The sequence below is a fragment of the Urocampus carinirostris genome, chromosome 13, assembly GCF_059441175.1.
Source record: "Urocampus carinirostris isolate Australia breed hairy pipefish chromosome 13, RoL_Ucar_1.0, whole genome shotgun sequence".
NCBI classification, from domain to species: Eukaryota; Metazoa; Chordata; class Actinopteri; order Syngnathiformes; family Syngnathidae; genus Urocampus; species Urocampus carinirostris.
The window spans coordinates 1,758,244-1,786,175 of record NC_142361.1 but is presented as its reverse complement, the minus strand read 5'-3'; the positions used below and the strand labels follow the sequence as shown (position 1 = coordinate 1,786,175).

At 40.4% G+C, this 27,932-nt stretch overlaps 3 protein-coding genes across 13 annotated transcripts in view; 2 read left to right on the top strand and 1 right to left on the bottom strand.

Annotated features, from left to right (window-relative positions):
* Positions 1-3,622, bottom strand: part of nphp1 (nephronophthisis 1) — a 37,334-nt gene extending 33,712 nt beyond the window's left edge. For 4 of the 6 annotated variants that reach the window (XR_015852465.1, XR_015852464.1, XM_088351323.1 and 1 more), the window contains exons 1-4: positions 3,251-3,622; positions 2,956-3,017; positions 2,827-2,887; positions 2,620-2,759 (exon numbers count right to left, since the gene is read on the bottom strand). Coding sequence is in view for 4 of the 6 variants with exons in the window: in XM_088351323.1 (XP_088207449.1) it covers positions 2,620-2,759; positions 2,827-2,887; positions 2,956-3,017; positions 3,251-3,316 (329 nt within the window). In the remaining 2 variants the exon portion in view is untranslated. Of the gene's footprint in view, positions 1-2,619; positions 2,760-2,826; positions 2,888-2,955; positions 3,018-3,096; positions 3,149-3,250 lie in introns of those variants that run through there. The other 2 variants (XM_088351321.1, XM_088351324.1) reach the window with 2 other exon arrangements.
* Positions 3,623-6,042: 2,420 nt separating this feature from the next.
* On the top strand, positions 6,043-19,031 carry LOC148353472 (uncharacterized). 4 transcript variants are annotated; one of them, XM_088351333.1, is made up of 5 exons: positions 6,043-6,429; positions 7,349-7,526; positions 13,111-13,205; positions 14,650-14,800; positions 18,578-19,031. In XM_088351333.1, exons 1-5 carry the CDS (start codon positions 6,103-6,105, stop codon positions 18,664-18,666), a joined length of 840 nt encoding a protein of 279 aa, XP_088207459.1. In that variant the 5' UTR covers positions 6,043-6,102; the 3' UTR covers positions 18,667-19,031. The 4 variants fall into 4 exon arrangements, with proteins under 4 accessions (XP_088207459.1, XP_088207460.1, XP_088207463.1 ...); XM_088351334.1 differs by having other exon boundaries at positions 6,044-6,429; positions 18,491-18,608; XM_088351337.1 differs by lacking the exon at positions 18,578-19,031 and adding an exon at positions 17,959-18,456 and having other exon boundaries at positions 6,045-6,429.
* Positions 19,032-19,786: 755 nt separating this feature from the next.
* LOC148353470 (pantothenate kinase 1-like) overlaps positions 19,787-27,932 on the top strand; it is a 99,931-nt gene continuing 91,785 nt past the window's right edge. The window contains exon 1 of one of the 3 annotated variants that reach the window (XM_088350825.1): positions 19,787-21,144. In XM_088350825.1, coding sequence (XP_088206951.1) covers positions 20,883-21,144 — 262 coding nt within the window. In that variant the 5' untranslated portion in view covers positions 19,787-20,882. Of the gene's footprint in view, positions 21,145-21,484; positions 21,671-27,932 lie in introns of those variants that run through there. The other 2 variants (XM_088350822.1, XM_088350824.1) reach the window with 2 other exon arrangements.

Here is a 27,932-nt window from a genome sequence, read left to right as displayed (position 1 = left end):
CAGTTAAAGTAATAAATCTAACTATAACTAATTGCTTTTATTAAAGTAACGTGCCCAATAATGATCCTAACAAGTGTTGCTGAGGTGTGGCCACCTCAGCCATGTTTTTGGAAAGTGGAAGGAAACCTGAGTGCATGCAAACTCCAAACAAGTAGGCGTGTAGCAGGAATTAAAAATGTGAGGCGGACGTGCTAATAGCAACACACTCTGGTCGCTATTGTAAAGTTGAATGTTTTTCAAATGTGACAGTTGCGACATCGAACCGGCAACTGCGCCCGCCCGTGCCAACCAAACTGATTTTAATTCAAATGTAACGCCTCAAATGCCTCGTTTTAAGTTCAGTTTGAAACATAGAAGTGTCAGTAAAACAACAATAGGTAAAAAATAATGTAACTTAATTTTCTTTCTGTGCTGCATGGTACCAAACTACCCACAGGCCGGTACTAATCCGTGTTCTGGTGGTTGCCCATCACTAGGGCTGTCACAAATATGACATAGTCGTCTAATTGCGAATATGTTTCACATTTGCGATTGCCGGCATTTTTTTTATGCATAACTCCTTTTCTCCTCCATGATCTGCTACCTTATCGTGGTGGAGGAGTTTTTATGTCCTAATGATCCTAGGAGCTATGTTGTCGGGGCTTTAAACCCCTAGTAGGGTCACCCATGGCAAACAGGTTCGAGGTGAGGGGCCAGACAAAACGCGGATCAGAAGACCCTTTTATGAAGAGAAATAACATTGGACCACGATTTCCCTCGCCCGGACCCGGGTTACAGGGGCCCCCTTCTGGAGCCAGGCCTGGAGGTGGGTTCCACTGGCGAGCGCCTGGTGGCCGGGGCCTTTGCTCACGGGGTCCGGCTCACCACGACATGGGTCCCTTCTCCCATGGGCTCACCACCTGTAGGAGGTGCGTAGAAAGCTGGGTAGCGGCCAAGGGAGGGGTCCTTGGCGCGACGATCCCCGGCTACAGAAACTGGCTTTTGGGACATAGAATGTTACCTTTCTGGCACGGAAGGAGCCCGAGTTGGTGTTTGAGGTTGAGAAGTTCCGACTAGATATAGTCAGACTTACCTCCACGCACAGCTTGGGCTCTGGTACCAGTCCTCTCGAGAGGGGTTGGACTCTCTTCCACTCTGGACTTGCCCGTGGTGAGAGGCGCAGAGGCCGGAGTGGGCATTAGCTGCTCCACGGCTCAGCGCCTGTACGCTCAGCCTTCGGGTGGGGGGACGGGTCCTGACTGTTAGGGTTAGGGTTAAGAAATGAGGGTAGGATGGAACGGGAGATCAACAGACGGGTCGGTGCAGCTTCTCCCGTCATTCGGACCCGAGCCGAAAGGCAAAACTCTCGATCTAACGGTCGATCAATGTTCCTACACTCACCTATGGTCATGAACTTTGGGTTATGACCGAAAAAACACAATCCCGGATACAAGTGGCCGAAATGAATTTCCTCCGCAGGGTGTCTGGGTTTTCCCTTAGAGGTAAGGTGAGAAGCTCAGTCATCCGGGAGGGACTCTGTGTAGAGCCACTGCTCCTCCGAATTGAGAGGAGCCAGTTGAGGTGGATCGGGCATCTGATAAGGGTGACTCCTGGACGCCTCCATCGGGAGGTGTTCCGGGCATGTCCTACCGGCAGGAGGCCCCGGGGGCGTCCCAGGACACGGTGTCGAGACTATGTCTCTCGGCTGGCTTGGGAACGCTTCAGGATCCCGTCGGATTAGCTGGAGGAGGTGGCTGGGGATAGGGATGTCTGGGCTTCCCTTATAAGGCTGCTACCCCTGCAACCCGACCCCGGATAAGCGGAAATGAAATGATCTGAAATGATCTGCATTTATATAGCGCTTTTCAAGTCAATGACTTCCCAAAGCGCTTTACATTGTGCTTCACATTTCCCAATAGCGGCCGTGATCTGTGCAGCCATGTAAGGCGCTAACCTGCTTATTGGGGGTAATTGGGGGTTCAATGTCTTACCCAAGGACACTTCGACATGTAACACGGACAAGCCGGGATTCGAACTGGGATCCCTTAATCCTAAAACGATCACGCTACCTCCTGAGCTACTGCCGCCCCAGAAGATAATGGATGGATGTATGGATAACTCCTGTGAGGACTTGGAGCAAAGATAAGAGACATTTGTTTTCACTTTAAATGTGTTTAAATCCTAAAACTTGAAGCGAAGCAAAGGGACATTTATATGCTATGCTGCTGCATTCGCTTAATGTGTGTGTTGAATTTTGAGTATTTTTTTCTCATCTGTGCAACTCCTTTTTGCACTTTCATTAAAATGTTGCAGTTTATTACTGAAAAGTTGATTAAATTACCTTACGACCTGTTATCTCACCTGTGCATTGTTTTATCAGACAGGCTGAAATCCTGCACTTTTTTGCGTGTGTTCTGGACTCTAACCACATCCCACTAGGGGTAAATGGCTTCGGTATAAAGATACATTGATAGAATTATCATACTAGCATATAATGCAGTGGGGAGGGGGGGGTTTACAATATGTTTATCAATAGTGATTATCGACAATTAATCGTCTCCAGAAATTCCTAATTGTGACAGCCCTACCGATCACTGCTTTAAAAGGACATACTGTGTTGAATTGAGTAAAAAAAAAAACCTTGCTGTTGATTCTGTGCTGGGTCCTGGTGGTGAAAGCTCTTCAGAAATCATGTCCAGCTTCTCCAAAAGGTTATGCAGTCGCCCTTGTTCCTCTAGTTTTCTCTGGTCATAGTTGCCAACAGGAGCAATCTCATCGACCTAGCAAAGCACATAATGATTGTTATTGGTCAATCTTCTTCAGCAGTCATATCATTGAAAGTTTCACCTTTGTCAGTTTTGTCATAGTTTCCAGAGTTTTCTCAGCAGATCCCTGGAGTTCAATGCATCTGTTTAAAACGTGACAAAGTGTGAAATATTTCGGGCTACACTTTAGTACAAAGTGATAATTGTTCACCTCTTTAGGGACTGTTCTTTTGTTTCCACCTCACCCTTTACATCTTTCAACAGACTGTCCAGCTAGGAACAAAAACACATGTCAATGATATGTACATATGGCCATAAATGGTCTTTGAGAAAATTTTATAAAAACACTTGCAACACTTAGCTTTTAGTGGCAACAATTTCTATTATTGCCATCCCATTCATCGCAAACGAGTTTGGTTACTAAAGCTAGCATGGTTTAAACATGTATGGCAACACCCACACCCTCGAGTTTAACGTCATGAAGGTGAGCGTCTCCTGTGACAAACCTGCCCCCTCATGTCGTCCACTTCTTTGTGGATCTGCTGCAGGGGTCCTTTGCTCTTGAGTGGCATTTACTCTCTCTTGTTAGCCATTGTGGTTCAAATCTTTAGGCGATTCTAAACTAAGTGAGCTAGCAAGCGAAGAAGCAGCGATGGAAATGACGCCGTGCGCCCATTGGTCTGTTGGTTGCTAAGCTAAAATCTTTTTCCGGTTAGAGAACCGAAATCCAATTCTATCAACCCAGAGTGACTGAAATTCGTACAGGTTACGCGTATTAGTTAAGTTGTCTTGGAATTTCGAAATCGTATATTTATATTTAGCAAGTACACGATTGTTGTTGAATCGCCCTAAATGATCAACAATGAATAAAGGGCTTGTCAAAGCCAATGGATTGTGCTTCCGGGTTTGCTTTGTTATCAAAACAAATAACAGTTCTTTATTCTCTTTACTCTCAGAAATACAAAATAAACACAAATTAATGAAGAAAACACATTTAATGCCCCCCTATTGAGTCAAAAAAATCCAAACATTTCAAACTAGACACGCAAATTTGATTGTTTAATTCTGGACATTAAATCTTTGTTTTTGGTTTTATTTTGTTTTTTTGTTTTGTTTTTATTATTGGATGAATGGATGCTTCTAACGAAGTTTCCTTTGACGGTTTGACAAAGAAAATAAATATTCTATTTCTGAAACAAGTGTTGCTTAAAATCCCACAATTCCTGTAGACATTTTACAATGAGTGACGGGAATTCCGACTATTTTCAGAGAATTGGCCTTTTCAGCTCTGCATTTCGGCTTTAATACGGGTCGTCAGATTGATTTTTGCCTTAATCCAGGGGTTGGCAACCACAACTTCTAAAAAATGGAACAAAGAAACAAAACAATTTTTTTTTTTTTAAATAAAATAAAATAAAAATTATATATATATATATATATATATATATATATATATATATATATATATATATATATATATATATATATATATATATATATATATATATATGTTTGTAACCAGAAATTTAAAGTCTCAGAAAAACTATTTTAAATTAACAGAAAACAAGATCCATACAAAAAAGTTAGTCATTCAATATTATTTTTTTATTTTATTTTTTATTTATTTTTAAAGAAACAATAACCATCACACACACAACTTGCTGACCCCTGCTTCAATCAATATATTACCTATTATTATGTAACATGATGCACGACTTAAGGGGAAAAATAAAGCAAAAAAAGACAAAGAGGAAAAGAAGAAACAAAGACAGGTTTTTGGGGTCCTTTTAAATTGGTATTTTACTACTAATAATGCAACATTATGCACAAAATGAATTAATAATCGAAAAACAAATCTGTAATCCTATTAAATTATTAGAGTAATCAGGAAAGGCACATAGAGAATTGCATGTAAAGGAAAATTTCAAGGTCACTCTAAATAACATTTGCACATTTGCTCTCTGCACTATTGTACTTACAGCGTTATTGTTACAGTGTTAATGTTACTGTTTACCTGACTTGTTAACCTGACTGCCCATTTTGCACATCTGGTTAGCTACTCCTCTTGCACTATCGGCACTATGGTAAAATACTATACGTAGCCATAATACAATACAACTTTTACTTATATCTGTACATTGAAGGAAACTGGGCGGGTCAGATGTATCGACATTTCGTTCTGTATACACGTGTACTAGGATGACAATAAAGTAGATCTGAATCTGAATCTGAAAATAAGATAATTTGTCTTTATTTCCTAATGCGTTTTTTCTTAAATCCAAAAGGGCAGTTACACCAATCAAATCCCTGATTAAGTCATGAACAGTGGAACAAACAATACCAAACATTTTAACACTGATGACTTAAATCATTGACTTCTACAAAAAAAGTAGAACTTTTTGCAAGCCTTTGGCAACACATGGCGTCTTGGTGAGACTATTATACTCTTTTTTTGAGCAGTAAGTAAGCAGTTTTTATTGCTTTGTAAAATTATATCTACACTTTATTGTTCATACAGTAAGACTTATTTTACCTACATGATTATAAAGCTCACCACAAGCAAGCAATATGCACAAATGTGTTAATGAAGATTTCAGTTTCTCAGTTTTTAACTTTACCTGTGGTCATCATTCATTTTTCTTTGTTGCTACTTAAAAGACTGGTTACTTTATGATTACTTCAAATAAACTGAAATAATTCAGTACTTTCTGTCTCATGCAAAGCCAACCCAAAAATACGACCTGGAGAGGGATGGGCACTACCAGGTTGTACTTGCCCAACAGACACCACATAAGGTGGTGCCCCAATGACCCTGGCCGTTTAGTGATCAGTGAACTAAATTATTACCCTGAACGTTTAGCTCATTTAAAATTAGAACCTTTTATACTACTCAACTTTAAAGTGAAGCAACGTGGAATCCTTGAAAAACGCGACACAACAATGTGTAAAAATATTGACTTTTCATTGCAAAATCAAGTAAAGTATGAAGTACATGAATAATCTTTCAATATGTTGCATACAAAACCTCCTTGTGCAACACAGGATCCTGTAAAACACCTGCAGCTCTACAAAAATGAATTATAAAGTACAAATCCCATTTTAACCTTATCTGCTCAAAAAGTGTAAAGTCAACAACACATAAACCATATGGTAAAAATGCATATTAACAAATCACAAGAGAAGAGGTGTGGGGTGTGCTAATGCGCCTTGAATGGTACTAGACTGGTTGTGGGCCGGTGTGGTGCCTAAAACCGCTCGCCGGCTCCCAAGAGCAGGTTCATAAAGCCATAACGTTCACGAACGACTCTTCGCTATTTACCACTGTATCTTCTGATTAGCATTAGGTCATTCGGGTGTCATGGCGGCTCCCGTAGCCCTCGTTCAAGGTGCTAGCAGGGGGCTTGGGTTGCAATTTTGCAAGCACATTTTAAAAAACAAACCCTTGGCAAGTGTTATAGCAACGTGTCGAAACCCGAACGGGGCATCAGATCTTCAAGTCCTGGTCGAGGAAAACCCGAAGCAGCTGACGATTCTTAAAGTGGACGTAAATGACGAGGAAGACATCCGAAAGGCGGCCGACAGCGTGAAAGAAACCTTCGGGCGGCTTGATTTGCTAGTCAATTCTTCGGCTTTGCTTCACCCGTCCGGCAAAGGAGAGACGAGCCTGAAGGATGTTTCTTCACATGTGCGTCTACCTTTACAAAAACACAGATTAATTAATGAGTCATATAATAGTGTTTGGATGTCAATAAATACAGTTATCCCTCGGCTATCGCGGTCAAAGGGGACAAAAAACCCTGCGAAAAGTGAAAAAACGTGAAGTAGTGCTGCATCTTCATTAAAGCTTCCAAGTGTCAAACTTACCTCGAGATGACGTCCTTTGTGACTTGAGAGTATAAAACTAACAAAATAACAACTGTAAATATACACAGGACTGCAGTTTGTTAATGATCTTTATTGTCTTTTACGATAGTATAATAGTGGGAGAAAGTGATGCAGAGAGCGGCTGGCTGAACTGCATGCTAGCATTGGGGTATCCTCAAGTCTCATAGCAATTTTTTTCATGAGTTGTAGCTCCATGTCATCCCTCACATGGGTAATACATTTGGCGTTGGTGAGATACACAGTCTGCAGGGGTATCCTGTGAGGGTTGTTTCGTAGCTTAGCCGTCGCAGTCAGCCAGATTCCAGCCTCTCACAATGTCTCTCAGTCGCTTTCCGGACCCATGAACAATCTACGGACGCGCTGATGGTCACCATTTCTTTGCGCTCTTCTGACTTTCCTCAGAGTCTGATTTAATTGATGAAATGTTTTAAAATGGAACGAACTGCAAAAAGCTAGCTGTCATCATTCGTTGGATCAGCCCATTGACACCCCCCAGCCACTCAGATTTCACCCCAATAACTGAATTGAGCATTAAGGTCTGCTGTGTGAACCGCAGCCTCATTGTGTCTTCAGCCTTTTACATCTCTCACACACACACACACACACACACACACACACACACAGGGCACACTGCACAATTTGAAGTAAATCTGAGACTCGTTTTGTGTGTTATGGTCGTAAAAATACGATACTATTGCATGTTTATTTTCTCCTTTCAGGGCATCATTAGCACCTTGACTACCAACACAGTGGGTCCTCTGGTGATGGCCAAGTACTTCGCTCCCCTCCTGCAGAAGGGCAACTGTGGATTTGGTAGACAGTCATCAGACAAGGCCAAGCAACATAGCGGTATCATCGTCAATATCACAGCCAAAGTCGGCTCCATTGGCGACAACGGTAAAGTTGGGAAATCACTCAAATTTGACCGATGGAGTGCCGATACCAATACTGACTATTCGTGGTTAAGGAAGCTAATGACCAATATTTTAATTGTAATAATGCAGTGTATCTCAATTACTTCCTCTCACTCCGCCTTAGAAAGAAAACATCTTGCGTCCCCCCTCAAATGAGGATGCTGCAGCCCCCTAGTGTAGTGGAGGTAAACTTGCACCTTATTGTAGGACTGCTTAAAAACAAAAATAAAACGTCCCCGAGGTTGATCGCGCCCCCTTTGAAAGAGCCTCGGATGAAACCCTTATTAGTTCAACAATTACGTAGAAATTATGCACATTTTTATGGCCTTCATAAAATATTAGGGTAGCATCTCCCAATGGTAAATTGTAATGGGAAGAAGTTTCTTGCGACTGAAAATGTAACCTACAGTACATGTTTCTGTCATTTTTACTCAACACCTGTATGCAAGGTTTGTCCTGGTGCTTGAAATCCTTGAATATTAATTTGTTTAAGGTCAGGCCAAAACTTGAATTTTAGGTGAAGTGTTGAAATTGTTGCCATTGCCATGTTTTTGGCAGTCTGTAAATTAAGATTATTTTTTTTTTAACGGGCATGCAAATGACACCGACATGCCTGTTCTAGTGGCTTGTCTTTTAGAAAACCAGTTCTTTTGGCTTAAAAAAAAACAAATCAAATGCGAATTAAAATATTCACAGATCTACAAAATAAATTTTGCAATATACAAAACAATCATAGCATTTACACACTTAACAGATTAAAGATTGAACAACACAAAATCCCTAAAAATGCAAAATAAAACATAAATATATGATTTATTCTGAACTATATGTGATAAAATGCACACAAAAAATATATTTCAACCACTTTAAACACATCCTCTGAAAGACACACCAAAAGTATATACAGTAAGACCGCGGTTAATGGGGACCAAAACCACCCGCGATAAGTGAAAATTCGCCAAGTAGCGGCGCACCTTCAAAAAGAAAAAAATATCTCATCTCATCTCATTAGCTTCACCGCTTATCCTCAGTAGGGTCGCGGGGGTGCTGGAGCCTATCCCAGCAATCATCGGGCAGTGGGCAGGGGACACCCTGAACTGGTTGCCAGCCAATCGCAGGGCACACAGGGACAGACAACTCACTCACTCATTCACACCTAGGGTCAATTTGGGCCGGCCAATTAACCTGACATGCATGTCTTTGGAATGTGGGAGGAAACCGGAGTGCCCGGAGGAAACCCACGCAAGCACAGGGAGAACATACAAACTCCGCACAGTAAGGGCGGTAGCTGGATTTGAACCCACACAGGAGGTTCCCAAGACCTTAGAACTGTGCCGCACACGCGCTAACCACTGCGCCGCCGTGCTGCCCCAGAAAAAAAAATATATATATATTTTTTTTAATTATTATTTTTTTTGTCCGTTTAATGGGGAGCAAAACCACCGGCAAAAAGTGAAAATCTGCGAAGTAGCAACGCCCCTTCAAAAAAAAAAAAATCTCATCTCATTATCTGCCCCGCTTATCCTTATTATTCGCGAGCGGTTAGGGGCTCGCTTTGCGCTTTTGCGGGTACTTTCAGGCGCGATACGCACGACACCGCGACAAGCCAAGCGGGCCGGCCTGTCGGAAGCGCAGCAGAATGCGTGTTCACGGGGGGGGGGGAGGATTTTGTACGGTAGTCGGATTTGGGCACAACACCGGCGCGCGGTTTTGGTGTGGCTTCCGCTTCACCGCACAACCCCGGGAAAACGAGAACGGCGCGCCGTGCTAGGGTCGTCAGCCGAGGGGGATTCCCGCAAAAAGTGAACATCTGCAAAATGGCGACGCCCCTTCAAAAAAAAAGATTTTTTTTTTTTTACCATTACAGACCACGAAGCTCTGAATCTGCGGACGTCGAACCGCAAAGTAGCGAGGTCCCACTGTATTAGAATAAGTAAAACGAAAAGCAAAATATCACCAGTCGATTAAAGGATTGAATGAACTCTGCTTGTGAGCAATCAATATGATTAAAATGAGGCCAAATTAATCTCATTTCAATTTTATGATTTTGTCATTTCGTCTGTATTAAACTCAATTATTACCCAATACCTATTGAGCCCTTTCCATGTTTGAAAACAATTGTGACATAGCCACATTGTTGAAGCAGAATTCATGTCAGTTTATAGCAGCCCATTGACACAAAGAGATCATTGATCATCGATAGGAACAGAGCAAAATAGCAAAGTAAGTGCTAGTAGCAAGAAAGCCACTTTATTTTCGTCATCAAAGCCAAAAAAACGTATTTTAATTGCCGCTGGATTTTTTTCCTATGAAAGTACTGGAAAACGTGAAAAACTGGCCTAGAAAGTGCTTGAATTTGGCAATGAAAAGGGTGTACAAACCCTGGTAAATATTTGAGAAAATCTCCCCATACCACCAACACATACACACTCAGCACCAAATGACTACACAGGCAGGACTCTTTGACCTCAAACAACAGGGCTATGAATCGATTCGCAACAGATTTCTTTTGGAAAAATTGGCTTTTAAAGTCTGTGCTAACCAAAATTAGCGGCGTCAAATGAGATTGACCGCCTGGGGTCCCTAATCTTTTTTCTGTGAGGGCCACAACTTTTTGTGTGGGAGGAGACTATGGCTGAGTCCCATTCTTCGCACTTTCACTCGCTATGTGCCCTAGTCACTCGGTTTGCGCGTTCACGTGAAAATGGGGTGTGTCCCGATACTCTCAAGTCCGAGGGAGAAGTGCCCTCAAACCATGTCGTAACCACTTCAAGACCGAGGGGGCTCCCTACCTCACTTGGCGGCGAAGTGACTACCCAGAAGGCTTTGCGAATTCTCAATATCAACAAACATGCCCGGAAAGGAACCGCACAAATGTAAGTAGTTTTCCACAACCACGCATGTATTTGCAACAAAATGTATTGAGATATCTTAGTTAGACGTAAATGCAATAGAAAATCGTATTTTCGCGTTAAAACATGAACATTGCAAAATCGCTACATTACGAAGTGCACAAATCTACCAAGGGAGCTGCCAAAAAATAATCTTCACGCTACAAACTCTAAAGTAGGATAACTGTGCAGAAAATCACGGTTCAGCCCATCCCTGTTTGTATCTTAAACGAGTCGTGCTTTTACATCTACATGGAGCATAGTCAGAATACCGTTCTGGACATAAGCCCTTGTTTACTGCACACAATTTCGGGTGTCGTGTTTTATTTACAATATGATTCTTTCATGTGAGATCAGAATGCATTAGTTTTCATCATGCATTATGAGTAATGTCTCCGAATTTCACGTGGAAATACAGTTGAAACAAATTACTATCACATAGTCCACTGCCTTCTCTGTAAACACATATTAAGTAAACTAATTACCTTCTCAAAATGTTGTCCAAATGTGGAGACAATTCTAAAGCATATGTGATGCTGGCCAATAGAAGGCTCTTACAGCCATAAGAATAACATGTCATTTTTTTGTATCTATTCACTATCAAATAATTATCCAGAACACATCCTATAATTTCCTGTCTCATATCAACTTGTTGAGCATCCTATACACAGTTGTTTTGTACAATACATCAGCATTCAGTAATTCTTGTTATTTCCACCCAACCTAAAGGCCACTGTAGAACGTCCCGTGGAAGAGCTGGTCACCATCACAGCTACCACGCCATCCACACCACCGGGCACGTCGTTGGCACCTTCTAATCCGGCGCCAAACCCCAAATCACCCAGAAAAAAAAGGAAGCACGATACACTCCTTGACTTTTTGAAAGCGGAGTCTGCCGGAGCGAGGAAAAGGCTCGAAGAAACTGTGGCCAAAACTGAGCGGTTCCCGTCCTTTTTGGGAAGCTCGTGGACAAATTTCCAGAACAGTGACATCTCTGCAATGTTTCCCTTTGTTTTATAAAATGATTTTTTTTTTATTAAGAACTCAATGAAGTTCCAGTTTGTGTTTCCAGCTTTATGGAAGTATTGGTATATTTTTGTTAAAATTTGTGACACATTATTTATTTACTATAATGTATTTTGGCCCAATGTGAGTTTGTTTTTCTGAAAGTAAACTATTATTTAAGCTGGAGTGATTTGTAGTTGTTTTCTGTCCAACAGTCACATAGTTCACACACAGTATCTCACATCATTATGAAATAAACCACCAAGGTGTTACTCAAAATGAAGATGTTTATTGAATAGTAATGCAGAAAAGCACATAATGCAAATGTGGGTCTGACTTCCAGAGCCTAAAATATGGCTTTTGGGCAATTTATTCCATATTAACTGTGGACAATTCTTTGTACGGTGGACCTGGGAACCCTGAAGACCCGTGACACCACACAGTAGGACAGAGCGTGGACCAGCCAGTACACGTAGATCAGGACCTCCAGCCATGGCCCTGTTCCCTCTTTAGCAGCTCCTGCAGGGCCTGAATGAGTTCTGACTCCACATCCAACCATAAGCACAGGATGGGAACATACCTGTCCAACCTGTCCACGCTTATGGGACAGCCACTCTGGAACACAATAGATAACAAACAATTTAGACATAAATGTGGGCATAGAAAAGAAAAAGACCGCTTTAACTGTGATGTAAGCATCATGAAAAAATGTTGAAATGACCTTTTTATATTCAATGACAACTCTTTTGAATTAAATTCCTTATGAACTAAGGTTTTTGGGTCGTACAGGGAAGTTTGGTGACGATATTATGTCAGCTAAAGGGTCAGGTGGACTGTTCTTGTGTTTGTTTACGTTTCGTCATGTCACAGATTCAAGACCCCTACTATATGTCATAAAATGGCATTAAGATACTAATAAGTAGATTGCCATTTATGACTACACAAACATAGGGTATTATGTGAACGTGCATTGTATGTTAACTCTTACTGTATTTGACCGAACGGGTCATTTTTTTTAATGAGTGTACGTACCTTGTAAAGATGAATCAGCACTACATAGCGCCGAAGCTGTCTTCAGTATAGCACATTTCTCCTCCGTTGATTGGAGACACGGAAAAGATGATGAGCTTTTAGGCAATCGGTAATAACACAGCAGTAGCGGGCATTTTTAACGTTGCACGAACTCTCCAACTGACACACTACAGGTTGAGACTCGAGTTGTTTACATGTGACGTAGACCAATACGTCACTGAGGTCTACAGCCAATTAATATTACCGCCATCTCCTGGACAGGGGTGGAACCTTGCAAGTCTTGTCCAACTTTGTCCACTTTGCACTCCACTCGCGGAGGGCACTCCTCTATCGAGGGACCTCACTGGAGGGTTCTCGGGGCCGAGTGAGAGAAATGGGATTGGGCCTATGTATCGTGACTGATTGGATCTGACTCATGCTTTACTAACCAATCAGATGCATATATACCTGTGGGACACCGCTGAAGTTAGGCTACACAACAAACTGACACGTGCTTTCCCTCACAGGAGACAAAATGACTCCGTTTTAAATTGATTGCAGATTATCAGCATGGACTGGTTATCGGTTGATCTATCGAAAATAAAGATGTACAGTACATGTGTTTTAATAAATGTAATGTATTCTTGCTTATTCTTAAAGGTCTTGGTGGATGGTACAGCTACAGAATGTCTAAAGCAGCCCTGAATATGGCCACGAAGAATATTTCCATTGAATTGGGCCGCAGTCGACCCAAGGTAATTTACTCTTTTTTGCATTTATCCAGGGTTCGCACGGATGCTTGAAATCCTTAACAACTTGAATTTTGATTTTGTGTTTTCAAGGTCAGGACAATTCTTGAATTTAAGTGAAGTGCTTGAAAAAGCTTGAAATTGCCACATTTCTTGGCATTCTGACTCTATAGATATGCAATAAATGGGAAAAAAAATGTGTTGAAATGATGCCGACACGCCTATTCTGGTGGCTTGTCATTATGGTGTTATCATGTGAAGTTTCACCGACCCCTACTAGTCGCACCCATTTTTATGGAGCATTGGATATCATTAAAATGAGTCCAAATTTGGGACGTCAGCAAGATGTCTGACAATTATGTCACTTCACTTAAGTGTGACCTAGCCAACCTGCACGTGCATTGTTGAAGTAGAATGGCAGAATTCATGTCAGTTTATAGCTGCCCATTGACACAAATAGATCGTAGATCATAGATAGGAACAAAATAGCAAATAGCAAATTACGTGCTAGTAGCAAGATAGATGGATTGATAAATAGATAGATAGATACTTTATTCATCCCCGTAGGGAAATTCACACTTCCAGCAGTCTCATTTGTTGTTTAATAAAAGATTAACAGGATGTCTTTGGGGTGCTTTGTTGTAGTTTAGCCACAGCGGAGTGGATGACGTCACACGCTAGTCCAAAAGTTCGACGTCCGTGCTGCAGATGGAAATCTTTGTGCCCAGGGATACACCACCTTGTGTTAGCAAGTCCACCTCCTCTCCGCTTCCCGCAGGCTTTCATGTCTCTGTCTAACAGCGCTGAAGCCAGATAGCTTTGAGTAGCGCCGGGTAGCGCCACGTTTGCGTCCGGTATGCTAGACGTGAGCCACGTTTCCGTAAAACACAGCAAACTGCACTCCCTGTGTGCTTTGATGTTTTTCACAAGCACAGCCAGTTCGTCGGTCTTATTTGGTAGAGAGTTCACTATGATTACAGACGTACCGAAGACTTATAACGCCGCGATGGGGTCCCCTCATCATGCCGACACGAGAATTCTTCAGGGCAAGGAGTTGATTCCTCGAATAAACTCATTTTTGTGTCTTAAAACCCAAAATGATCTGATAGAAAGTAATCCAAAGTGTAGTTGTCAAACGGGACGAAGAACACCAAAGATGGAAGCAGACACTTAAAACAATAAATCACAAAAGTGCGAAATAACACAAATAACATTGCTGGAAAGGCTGCCGCTCCCGGCGGCGCCGCTTTGATCTTTATTTCAAAGTTATTTTGATCGATGCTAGATTTCTTCCCTTGAAGGTACTTGTAAAATTGAAAATTGAGCCTTGAAAGTGCTTATAAAGTGCTTGGATTTGGCCATCAAATACGGTGTAAGAACCCTCATTTATCTCCAAAGGTTAACGGCGGCTTACCAGGTTGGACTATGTTTTGTATGCTTTCCCCCACAGGTGGTGTGTGTTTCCTTGCATCCAGGAACCGTAGACACGGACTTGTCAAGGCCATATCACAGGAACGTACCGGAGGGTAAACTGTTTAGTGCAGAGCACTCTGTGAAGTACCTCATGGGTATTGTGGAAGCACTGGATTTTGAAAAAACAGGTAAAGCCTATAGCTGGGATAGTACTCAACTGCCCTGGTAGCTAAACAAGTTTACAAACAACTATTTTCATTTTGTTCAATTTAATTGGATGCCAAGAATCATTAGAGGTTCACACTGCCGTTCAAACGGAAGGGTTGCTTTAAAATATCCCAAATAATATTCAAATAACTAGACAATTCCCGCGGCAATTGTAAGAGTTGTGATTGATCTGGAAGATCATCCCGGCATGTATATAACCCCGGTTGTTAGCATTATGAGTTAGCATAAAGTTTTTAACTCAGAGAAATGTTTCTGTCCTTTTTTACTTGGTTCTGTGAAGTCATTAAAATATTGGCATTACCAACATGTTTTACCATGAAGAAGTTAGCATTGCCGACAGTGTTTACAGCTGGCTTGCGCTAATACTTGAGCTGGCTGTGCCAGCCCAACCCATTGCCGACAGTGTTTACAGCTAGCTTGCGCTAATACTTGGGCTGGCTATGCCAGCCCAACACTTTGCTAGCGGCGCACATAGCTGCTAGCATCCTCTCGCTAGCATCCACTCTTTGGAATTCACCATTTTACCCATGGTTAAAGGTAATGTGGGTCGGGCCCCCTATAGCCACCCTGGACCATCCCTGCTTAGTAAATGGAAAAGCCCTTGTTTCCATGACTACCCATAGAAATGAATGGGCCCATGTATACCGGATGGGAGAATCTCAAAATACATTAGTCTGGATGGGGACTTTTTTTGGTCTCCGGGGCCCCGCAAGATACATGAATCGTTGGGCTACTCCAAAAGCTCTGGGAGGAGTTCCCCGTCAAATTTCGGCGGAAGAAGATAGATATAATAATAATATCTCGGGGGATTATATTAGTTGTGCTTGCATCGCAAGGGCACACCAATACATTGCCCTGTGCTTACAGCAGTTGGTGCAAATCCATTTTGTAACAATGACAATAAAGGTATATTCTATTCAAATGGTAAATGGTCTGCATTTATATAGCAATTTTAAAGTCATTGAAGACCTCCTAAAGTGCTTTACAAAGTGCTTCACACTTACCCAATCACACACTCACGCACACACCAATAGGGAGTCAGCCATGCAAGGTGCCTACCTGCTCTATGGGGGCATTAGGGATTCAGTGTCTTAATTCCAAGACGAGCGCTCTACCTCCTGAGCCAATGCCGCCCCATACTTTTAAAATATATATATATATATATATATATATATATATATATATACTTACATACCAACAGTCAGATAGTTCAGTCAAACTTATTACCCCCGTAACATTCCTAAAGCTTGCAAAGAAGCAAATACGTGTCTCAGAAATGTACGGAAACGGTGTCTGTACGATCTCACCAATCACTCAAATGCATCGTTCCAAATATCATTCGGAAGGTTAAAGTCCTGAGATTCAAGAAATGCCAAACATTTCTTAGTTTCCATTTTATTTTTTGCTGGCAACTGTGTGGACAGCAAAGTAAGAATTTTATTGTGCAGGGAAACGTGGTTCTTTACTGTGCATATGACAAGACACACTTTGAATTGAATTTAGTTTAAAAATAGACTCCTCACAGAAACATCAAGATCGTTCTAAAACAAGATACCGGGAAAATATAAAGCCGCATAGCTCACCTAAGTTCTCTTGCAGCCATCACGTTCAATAATGATGCGTAACCATGGTCTTCTTACAACCGTGAGTGTAGTAAATCCAGGAGAGTAAAATATTTACAAATACAGAATAGTAAAAAATGTTTTCTCTATGCCGTAGTGCAACCCAACGTGTGATTCACATTCATCTTTTTCGGCCAATTGCAGGCTTTGTTTCGCCCCTTTAGCTTATGCCAGCCTGTAAATGATAAAAAGCATCTGCCCCTTTACCGCCGAATAACTTTAGCCAATAGTGACTGATTCAAATGATGATTGACACATTGGTTAGGAAATGAAACGCCGGTATATAAATCCCAGCATACACCGCAGACTACTTCGCCTTCGGGGAAAATCTAGTCGGCGGCTGCTTGCATTAGTTGCAAGACTTTGTGACTTAATATTAATCCATACATAACGCACTGTATTATAAGGCGCATGGTCAGCTTTTGAGAAAAATAAAGGCTTTTAGGTGCGCCTTATAGTGCGGAAAATACGGTAATATAACTGGAAAACTCATGTGATCGTGAATACATATTCAGTTACACGTTTTAATAATCAAACAATATCAAACTCTGCTCTGCGCTAATTAGTAACAACGTTGGAGACCCCTACATTAGAAGGTTAAAGGATTATTAGAAAACTTTTGCACTAACGCAAGCACTGCTGAAAACTTTAACTCATTAAAAAAGCTATAAAACTGACCTTCCATTGTGGTAGTCGAGTATCAGGGGCGTCACATTTGTAGTTGTGATTAAAGTTTCCGAATCACCGGAAAAACAACTTCTGTGTGAAACTCAACATTCTATTCTTGTTCTAAGAGAAAAAGGCTATTCCATTCAAGAAATTGCCGAGGAACTGACGATATCATAGAACAGTGTGTACTATACCCCTAAGAGAACCAGCCGACTTACAACATTGGTACTCATTGCCTCCCTGCTTGGCGCTCGGCATTAAGGGTTGGAATTGGGGGGTTTGGTCACCTAATGACTCCCAACAAAGCAGTTGGGTCTAAAATGGCGGCGCCCTGTTTGGCTGCGGCTGCATCGGCTCGCTTCAGTTTAACTGTACGGGTCAGGTGTATCGACATTTCGTTCTGTGTGCATGGTTACAAAGAATGACAATAAAAGTAAATTCTATTCTATTCATTAAAAGGCTCTAACCAGAGTAGAAAGAGATATGAGAGGCACAGGCAAGCAAGACAACAAAGACGTTAAAGTCTTTATGAAATATGAAATTGACTCTTTATGAAATAATCTGCATTTATATAGCGCTTTTCAAGTCAATGAAGACTTCCCAAACAATGTGCTTCACATTTACCCATTCACACACACTCACACACCAATAGCGGCCGTGCAGTCATGTAAGGCGCCAACCAGCTTATTGGGGGCATTAAGGGTTCAGTGTCTAACCCAAGGACACTTCGACATATAACTCAGAGGGGCCGGGATTCGAATTGTGATCTCTTGATCCTAAGACGAGCGCTCTACCTCCTGAGCTACTGCCGCCCCGACTCTTTACAGGTCTTCAAATAGCAGCTCCGTGAAATTGTACCCTCAAAACACCAGTGTCAACATCTACAGGGAAGAGGTGAATCTGACGTGCTGTCCATCAAGGCAATGTGGCAAAGAAAAAGTCATATACTGTATGAGACTTGACAGCAAAAATAAGATATTGATATGGACATAAGAACACAGGCATTGGACAACTCATTTGATAAATAGAAGTGTGACATTTTCATGGAAAACACAAAATTGTCAGGGTGACCCCAGACACTTGAACGGTGGTGTAAATCGTGGCGTGATGCAAATTTGACGGTAGATATAATGTTGATTTCCTGAAAAGAATGATTTAAGTTAAATAAATTTCAGATGCTATTAAATGTGTTTAGCCTGACCACAAATTGAGGTTGTCACTTGTACACATGCTGGTGTTTCTGCCAATGTATATAAAATAATGAGGCCTCATGTACATAATCAATGGTACATTTGTTTGTGCATTAAAGACACTCTAATATTGGACCACTATGTGTTGTTGTATTGTGTCGTGCTACAGGAAATGATTGCTACAAAGCAGATTACAAACTACAGAGAGTCAGAGTGACCAAATAGCACCATTTTCCCTTCTCATGTTTTTGCCTAGCCTTTCACAAGGGTTCTTTTGGCCGTACCTGGAGCAGTGAGATGACGGACAATCATGTCAGCTCCCTGGAAGTGAGTCTACGGTTATGAAGAATAAGAATATACACTGTTCCTTTAGAACAGAGGAATATTTTTATCAGCGCTATTTTTGTGGAAAACCCCTTTTGGCCTAATTTCACCTGGATCCTAGCTTCAGCGGCCCCCAACTCAATTGATTTTGAGACCCATGCTCTAAAACAAAAAATATTACCATCGTGGGGTACCAATGTGTTTGCATATTTGTATAACCTTATGTCATATGGCCAGAGTTCTTGTGTAATGCCACTTCTAAAGAATGATTCTGTACAAAACGCGAGAATATTATCATTTATTTATTTTCCTTCTTTGTGACAATAATTATAGTTGCATTTGCACGGCAAGCTTGCATTTTAGTAAAATAAAGCCTATTTTTAAAACATGCAATGTGAGACCCGTGTGGTTGAATTTTTTTTTACCCGTGAGCACAACCTGCATTCTGGTTTGCATTCTTGCGTTGAGCTATTTGATAGCAATATTTTCTTTGGCATAAAAAAAACAAAGTAAAAACAGTAACTTTCTCTTGCTTTATTTCCCATGCTCTCCCCCCCTCTCTCTCTCTCTCTCTCTCTCTCTCTCTCTCTCTCGCATTACTTTTTCGTTTCTCTTTAACTTTTTCTTTTTTGTTTCTTCCCTATCTCTTTTGATCTCTGTTTCTCTGTCTCATTCTTTCTCTCCTTATCTCTTTTTCTCCCTGTCTTTCTCTTTTCGTTTTCTCTTCCATTCTCTTTCAATTTCCTACTTAATCGCTCTTTAGTTCTCCCTCTTTCCATCTTTTTATCTTTCTCTTTGCCTCTCTCTCTCTCTTTTAACTATTTTTCTCCCTCTCATGCTCTTACTCACTCTCTTGTAGGCGATCGTGACTGGTCAATATGAGTGGTGTCATCTATATTGTATGTTGAAACTTCACTTTTGGTAAAAGTTCACTGTATGATGAAACAATGCAACCTATTACAATTATTGATAATGTGTTATCATTATTATTTAATTAAAAAACAACGTTTAGGAACCGAGAGTCGCCTCATTTTAGGAAGCGGAGTCGAAAGAGCCGGTGTTCTGCCGAAACGTACTACCTTGTGGAGACGTCCTACGAATGCCTAATGCGCATGCGCATAGGACTGTTTGCGAATTCATACGGCGAGTACCGTTTTCGTTTTGTTTTACTGTAGTCTTATTTGACATTTTACTGCTTTGAAATACCGGTTTCTTGAGTATTTTTTAAGCCTGGCGTGTTTTTTATCTTGTAGCTTATTGAGCATGGTGTTTGTTTAATAAGGTAATCACGCACTGTATCTATGTATGCATGCCAACCCTCTGTATATGTGATGAATTTCTGTTTGCAATAATTCTGAGTAACATGTTGCAACTTTTACTTGATAAAAAAAAGAATATAACATTCGCTACCAGGTTAGCCTTACGGTAGGACGTCTCGGCAAAGTATGACGTTTCGGTGGAACACCGGTTATCCCATCACTAATGTACATGGAGAAGGGGGACACAAGGAATGACGGCTGCTATTATAAATACCCAACCACCCCCCACCCAGGCTGCACACTGCATGCCACCTGCCTGCACGATCCATAACACCCCCATTTATCAAGAGGGCGGTGGGTGGATTCGTCGCTGTTTATCAGACGTTTCAACGGGGAAAAAACCGGTCCAAGCAGCTGAACAGGTTTTTTTTTGTAGTACCGACCCTTGGCGTCGTCCAATCGGCGTAGGTGGGTCGTTTACTCCGTTCGTCCGTCAATAGCACTATTACGCTTTATATTGGTAAATACAAGTAAATGACCGCCAGTGACCTCAACGCGACTACCGTGTCATTTCGGAGTAGCATCACTACGGTTTCTCTCTTTAAGTTATGCAACCACGGTAAATGAGTTAGCTCCACATACACAACGGAGTCCGGTTCGGCTAATATGAAAGGAAAGGTACCATTCTACAACTAACGTGAACTGGGTAAAGCAAAAATAGCTTCCGCATTAGCTTGGATGCTAAAGCTACCTTAGCCTAAGGTGCTAGGTTCCTAGCACCAGCAGATGCTATTGCTAAGTTATATTTTCCTCGTTACTTGCGTTTTACGAGATTGAATGTCAACTATAGGCTAATTTAGACCAAGACACTAGTTTCCTAGCATCTGTAGATGCTATTGCTAAGCAAAGCCGTATCTTACCCTGATATTGGCGGCTAGCGACTCTAAAGCTAGGCTTGAGTGGCTCTAGTTTGTTGTTATGGATAAAGGAAAATCGATAGTGGAAGATAAAGCGACTACAGGGCCTTTCCATGTCATGGGCCCGAGTCAAAGGACCTGCAACGGGTACTTCAACGGCGACAGAATGATCGCTTTGGCCGGTGCGAGTGCTGTCTGCAGAGATGCACAGTTTGAGAATAGCCGCCATCTGCACGGAGGTGAAGAACTGGGAATCAACGGCTCGCCTACTAAGAAGAGCCGGCTACGAAGGAGGACTGAGTCGTTGAAGCGGCACAGACCCCGTAAGTGTGTGCCACGACTGGTAGAGTACTTTGTGACTGAAATTTGCACAGAAATTGAGCCTTTTTGTTGGTTCATCAGAGAGAAGATTGAGTGCTAAAGCGCCGTGTTGGGCGTTTACCCAACAATTACCCAGCTGCTTGCTTTCAAACTAACCAGCTAGTCATACGCCAGCTAGTCCCGGCATGTATATACCACCGTGTGTTTATGACAGCTTCTGATTGGCCGACTCCCGGCAGCAGAGAAGCTCCTGATAAGTGGGCTTGGCATAGTGTGGCCAATCAGCGCTAGAGTCTTGTTTCCAGGCCAGCGTGCGAATGAGATGATGCCGCGCCCACTTATTTACCTTGTGTCATAGGGCAATGAGAGTGAATTTCACCCTGTTGAAAACTTTGGTGGAGGATATTGAAAAGCGCTGGAGCGAAGTTCGTACTGGAATGTTTGGCAATTTTGGTGTACTATCGTGAAATTATAAATATTGTTTAGCTGGCAATTTGATCATGAAGCTGAGACACCAAAAGAAACCTGGTAAGTGTGTTCATTTTTTGTATTTAGGCAGATTTTAATGCACCGAGGTAGTCATCACTGTTTTAATGTTTGACCTAAGTTAAATGGAGTACTAACTTCTGGTTTTAAATACGGCTGCGCCGAATGACTTAATAGTCGATTAGTCGCAAACTATTAAAACAATTACTCTGGTGGTCAGCAACCTGCGGCTCTAGAGCCAAACGTGGCTCTTTAGAGTTTAGAGTTAAAAAGTCTTATGTAAGGTTTGTTTTTTTAATATTTTTAGTGTGTTACTGCTTTGTAACGTTTTCGGTTGCTGATCTTTGGATTCGGATAAGTTTTGAAAGGGACAGTGTGTAATATTTAGTGCCTCCTAGTCGTACAATAAACTTTCATCCAGTAAAAAGAACATTGATTTGAATACTTGGCAAAAATACATGAACTATCATACCAATATAAATTTTTCTAAAAAAATTATAGGTCGAGAAATTTGTATTTCTTTTACACCATGGAATCCCCACTTAAGTCGACGCCATGTTTGTCCGGTATCCTACCGCCACGCTGTTCCGTCTCTAACTGATCCTCGCTTGTAACAGACAACACAATGCCATCTATTTGTCAAATCTTACACATTGGGGCTTTAAATCAATCAAATGTTATGTGCATTTTGTGCAGTACATTCAATGGTCAACTGCTAAGTCTGTGTAAGTACTTTACGATTCTCAACGGTTGAAATCAAATTGCTGTAACAGCTAAGGTTTATGTTTTTAATTGTTTTAACAACTGATGTTTGTTCTTTGGACTACACGCATTACTATTTCAAATCCGTCTGTCAGGCACAGTCTGGCATACCGTTCAAGCTCTCTTTGAGAGAAAAGTAGACAGAAAATGTTCATCAAAACCGTATTTGCTTGAATGTTACTTAAATCTTACTGAAGCGAGTCAGATGCTTTCTTCTTTCCAACCTGCAGCCCTTTTGAGACACCTTGTGGTTAAGTGCTATACAAGTAGAGTTGACTTGACTCGCTTTTGTTCAACTGTCTGACATGTTTTCTCTTTTAAATGTTCCGGCATCGCCCAAGTACTGCCATGATACGCAATGTCTGCTTTGCAAACGTTGCAAGTAGTCGTTTAATTTGCTGTATCCAGGATAAAAAGCTGCCAAGTAAAGTTTTAGTACACTTACTTGATGGTGATGCCGCCATTCTGTATGTTACTGTTTAAGACAGTGATGCTCAGTAGCCTAGATGGTAGTGTGCCCGCTTTGAGACTGGGAGGTCGCTGGTTCGTGCCTCGACCGAGACATACCTAATTGGTATAATGGCGGCGCCCTCTGGCTGCGGCTGCACCGACTCGCTACAACGGGTCAGGTGTATCGACATTTTGTTCTATGTACATTGTTACAAAGAATGACAATACAAAGGAAATTATTATTATTATTATTATTATTGCGCACAGTCAGCAGAGATTATAATCATGTAAGAGGCCTCACGCTGCTGGAAAAATGTTTTTGGCGACAATAGTAGACAATGGAGTTCTATTATTATTGGTTTTAGCAACAATGTTGACTAATCAATGTAGCTCTAGTTTTAAAGTGTCTTAAGTCTTCACTTTAGGCCTTTTATTTTGATGAACAAATGAGTGCTTGTTGTTGCAACTAAACCAAGTTAGTGTAGGCTGCAGCGATTTGTTGCATGTTTAGGGGCTTGGTGATAAGTGCAGACCGTCAACATTCCTAACCGTAAAGGGGAGGGTAAAAGGGATGGTGTGATTTATTTTTGTTTCTAATCTTAAAGGAATTGCTGTTCCTTAGTTTTTGTACGTGATAACATTGTTTCACAAATTTAGATTGCTAAATGATCACCTTTTTTTCTGACCTAAGATTTTTTCATTGCATTTTTTATAATTGTCTCCTTTTTTATTTGTTATGCAACTGCTACTTTCAAAAGTGTTTTGTTACTTGCATGACAGTTCTTCTTTATCCCAAATAATTTTATTTTTATTTTTTAAGATAAGAGATACGTAGGATTCTTTTGTGTAATATTGTAACGGTTTTTATTTTGTCTTAATTATTACCTTTTTTTTTACGTTTTCACGATGTAATCATTATAAAATAGATAAAATATGAAAATGCCCCTTTTAAATTGGTCTCTGTTATGTGTAAACAAATCAAGAACCAGCACTCCTGTTTAATAGCGGTAGCTTATTTAACACCACCCCATCTTCAAAAGCCATGTTATCTTTGGATGATTGCCATTCTGCCATCCTTGATAAACCCAAATACCAGTGACCGCTTTTCAGCAGGAATGTTGTCCTTTTGTGATTTTGAACTCCGTGTTTGTTTCCTCCACCATATCAGAGGATACAATTATTTGATAGCTCTCAAAATCCTCTTTGGGTATGCTTAAATAACATAGTATAAAGGACTGGTTAATCCACTGATGTTTTTGAAAAGCCCCTAGAATGACACTAATACTCTTGTTATTCATTCAAACCAGCTAAAATAAAATGATCTACAGTGGCATGCAAAACTATTTGGCCCCCCTTGAACTTTGGAGTCTCGGAATATGAAAAACACAAAGCGAAGACAATGCCACCCAAAGGCAACAGGTGTCGTAACAGCGCCACACCATAAATTTTAAGACAAAACTTCCAAACTTGGATAATATACAGTGGCTTGCGAAACGATTTGCCCCCCTTGAACTTTGTGACCTTTTGCCACATTTCAGACTTTAAACATTAAGATATAAAACTAATTTCTTGTGAAACATCAACAATAATTGGGACATAATCACGAAGTGTAACACACTTTATTGGATATTTTAAACTTTTTTTACAAATAAAAAAATGAAAAAAAATGGGTGTGTAAAATTTTTCAGCCCCACTGAGTTAATACCTTTTAGCGCCACCTCTTGCTGCGATTGCAGCTGCAAGTCGCTTGGGGTATGTCATTATCAGTTTTGTACATTGAGAAACTGATATTTTTGCCCATTCCTCCTTGCAAAACAGCTCAAGCTCAGTGAGGTTGGATGGAAAGCGTTTGTGAACAGCAGTTTTCAGTTCTTTCCAAAGATTCTCAATTGGATTGAGGTCTGGACTTTGTTTTGGCCATTCTAACACCTTGATATGTTTTTGGTGAACCGTTCCATTGTAGCTTTTACTTTATGATTTGTATCATTTTCTTGTTGAAAGACAAATCTCCGTACCAGTCTCAGGTCTTTTGCGGATCCAGAACGGTCCTGTATTTGGCTCGACCCATCTTACCATCAATTTTAACCACCTTCCCTGTCCTTGCTGAAGATAAGCAGTCCCAAACCATGATGCTGCCACCACCATTTTTTACTGTGGTGATGGTGTGTTGAGGGTGATGAGCTTTGCTGCTTTTACGCCAAACATAACGTCTTGCATTGTTGCCAAAAAGTTCGATTTTGGTCTCAACTGACCAAAGCACCTCCCTCCACATGTTTGGTGTGTCTCCCGGGTGGCTTGTGGCAAATTTTAAACAACACTTTTTATGGATATCTTTAATAAATGGCTTCCTTCTTGCCACTCTTCCATAAAGGCCAGATTTTTGCAGTATACGACTGATTGTTGTCCTATGGACAGATTCTCCCACCTCAGCTGTAGACTTCTGCAGTTCATCCAGAGTGATGAGAGAGTAGAGAGTTTTCTCCTTGTATGAGCTGAACGTTTAGGGGGATGGCCCGATCTTGGTAGATTTGCAGTGTTCTGATAGTCCTTCCATACTTTTGCTTGCACAGTGCTCCTTGGGATGTTTAAAGCTTGGCAAATCTTTTTGTATCCAAATCCAGTTTTAAACTTCTCCACAACATTATCTCGGACCTGCCTGGTGTGTTCCTCGTTCTCCATGATGCTCTCTGAGCTTTAAACAGACCCCTGAGACTATCACAGTGAAGGTGCATTTATACAGAGACTTGATTACACACAGGTGGATTCCATTTATCATTGTTAGTCATTTAGATCAACATTGAATCATTTAGAGATCCTCACTGAACTTCTTGTATGAGTTTGCTGCACTGAAAGCAAAGAGGCTGAATAATTTTGCACACCCACTTTTTCGTTTTTTATTTGTTAAAAAAGTTTAAAATATCCAATAAAGTGCGTTCCACTATATGATTGTGTCCCACTTATTGTTGATTCGTCACAAGAAATAACAGTTTTATATCTTTATGTTTGACGTCTGAAATGTGACAAAAGGTCACAAAGTTCAAGGGGGCCAAATCGTTTTGCAAGCCACTGTAGATGAAACTTGCAATCCAAACCTAGTAGTTGGTCATATATTTAGGTGTTAACAGTACTGTATCCCTTTAAAATATCAGTCTTTAACTAAAACATTTTATGTATTGCCAACAACTGTTTCAAGCCATGATGTTTATTAGCTTAATATGTGCTCATTATGCCTTGTATTTTTCTTCATTTTGCATTTAAATGTATGACAAGAAGTGCCGGTAATAATTGATATAGAGGTTTTGGTTGGAAGTGACATGCCTACTTTATTTTCAAGTGTTTTACTTACTGGTTGTTGCAGATCATCAACAATTGAAAAATGGAAAGGAATCTTTTTACTCTGCTCAAAGGTTTTGAATTATGTACAATTACTTTTTTCAGAATAATATGCAGAAATTGCTTGATGTAATCTCGATTATTTTTTTGTTTAACTTTAGTGTTCTCTGACACAAATCGAACCTTGCACTTTGTCGCCAAGAGATCATTAACATGACGTCTCATGAAATCTACTCACAAGAATCTTGACTGAGATGAACTATTGCTTAATGCCTGTAATTACATTTGTAGGTGGCACTCTGTCCCTTTTTAAATGCAATGATGAGTAATTTTAAATTCAGTATTTTAGTAACGCTTGTTTCACCTTTGATTTAAGGCGGAACACTCTAGAATTTCCTGAATAATATTGCCCTCTTGAACTAAGGTACTGTATGTCCGGTCGAGGTTCTTGTACTGTAAAAAAGTTAGCTTGGATTTGTAAAGTTAGATTTCAACTAACCTTGAATATAAATGTGACAAATAATCTTTGTGTCTCTTACTCAAGCTTCTTTTTCTTTTTTCTTTCTTACAAACATGCACACTATCTTCTCCTTTAAAAACATGTACATAAACACCTAATCTCTAATCTTCTTTTTTGTCGTGTCGACCCTTGGTTAGAATACAAAATGTGTACACGTGTGTCCAAGGAAGCACTACAAATCAATTTTTAGTTTAATAGCACATTATACTGTGGAGTTACTAGTATATTAAGCCAGGTTTAAGATATAATCCGTGAGGGTTTTTTTCAACCAAATATATACTGTATTTAAAAGTGTTAATGACGGACTTAATGAATGTTACAAAAGTTCTAAAATATTACTACAGGAAGTATTTTTTTCTTTTTTTTAATCTTTATATTGAACCACCAAATTGTTGCTGTCCACTACATGCACATTTTCTCTATTAAAAATGTTTTGGGGAAATTTAAACACTGTTTTTTTTTTTTTTTTATGTAGAATGGTTGTCTGCTTATTGGTTTGATGCCAAAATGCCATGAACTTGTTACTGAATTGTTTTGAAATAATGGTTTATTAGATTGAATTGTATTTCATATTCCTGCTTTTTTTGCAGAAACTGTAGTTTGTCATTCTATTTAGCATGTTTTTTTTTGATAATGTAATTACAAAAAAACATACCCTCCTAAACCAGAATGATTCTGATGTAGATGTTATATTTTGACAAGTTGATTACTGTCGGTTTTTAAGGTAGCATTAATAAATGGTGGGCAAAATTTCTGATTCTGGGATGCACAGCGATTGTGAACATATCTGATCGATGCACAACCATCCAAATTGTAATTATTAAAGTATGTCAAAATAACAACAACAAAACGGACGCTTAATAGTAAGACGGAACAATGAAGTGTGATCCCATTTCAGCTCGGTACACCTTGGCACGTATAATTGCCAAGGTGAAACTAAACAAAAACCTTTCTATTAAAGCGAAGATATATTAAAGCAGTTCACGTTCTGTAATGTTGATTGCAGAAGACTACTAGAGGCATTATATTGTGCATTCTGAAAATATTCTCAGCTTTTTTCCCCTTTTTGTTATTCCAAAACAGATTAAATTCATTTGTAACCTCCAAATTGCACAACAACTCAATAATGACCACATAAAAACACATGCATCTTTGGCAGCAATTGCAGTCATGTGTTTTGGAATCTAATGCCACAAGCCCGAAACACCTATTACTAATTTTTTTTTTCCATTCCTTTTT

Excerpts from the sequence above, each read along its gene's own strand:
- LOC148353472 (XM_088351333.1), top strand. The coding sequence starts at position 6,103 with ATGGCGGCTCCCGTAGCCCTCGTTCAAGGTGCTAGCAGGGGGCTTGGG. Across the intron at positions 6,430-7,348 it reads TGAAGGATGTTTCTTCACAT|GGCATCATTAGCACCTTGAC; the intron begins GTGCGTCTACCT and ends TTCTCCTTTCAG. Across the intron at positions 13,206-14,649 it reads TGGGCCGCAGTCGACCCAAG|GTGGTGTGTGTTTCCTTGCA; the intron begins GTAATTTACTCT and ends TTTCCCCCACAG.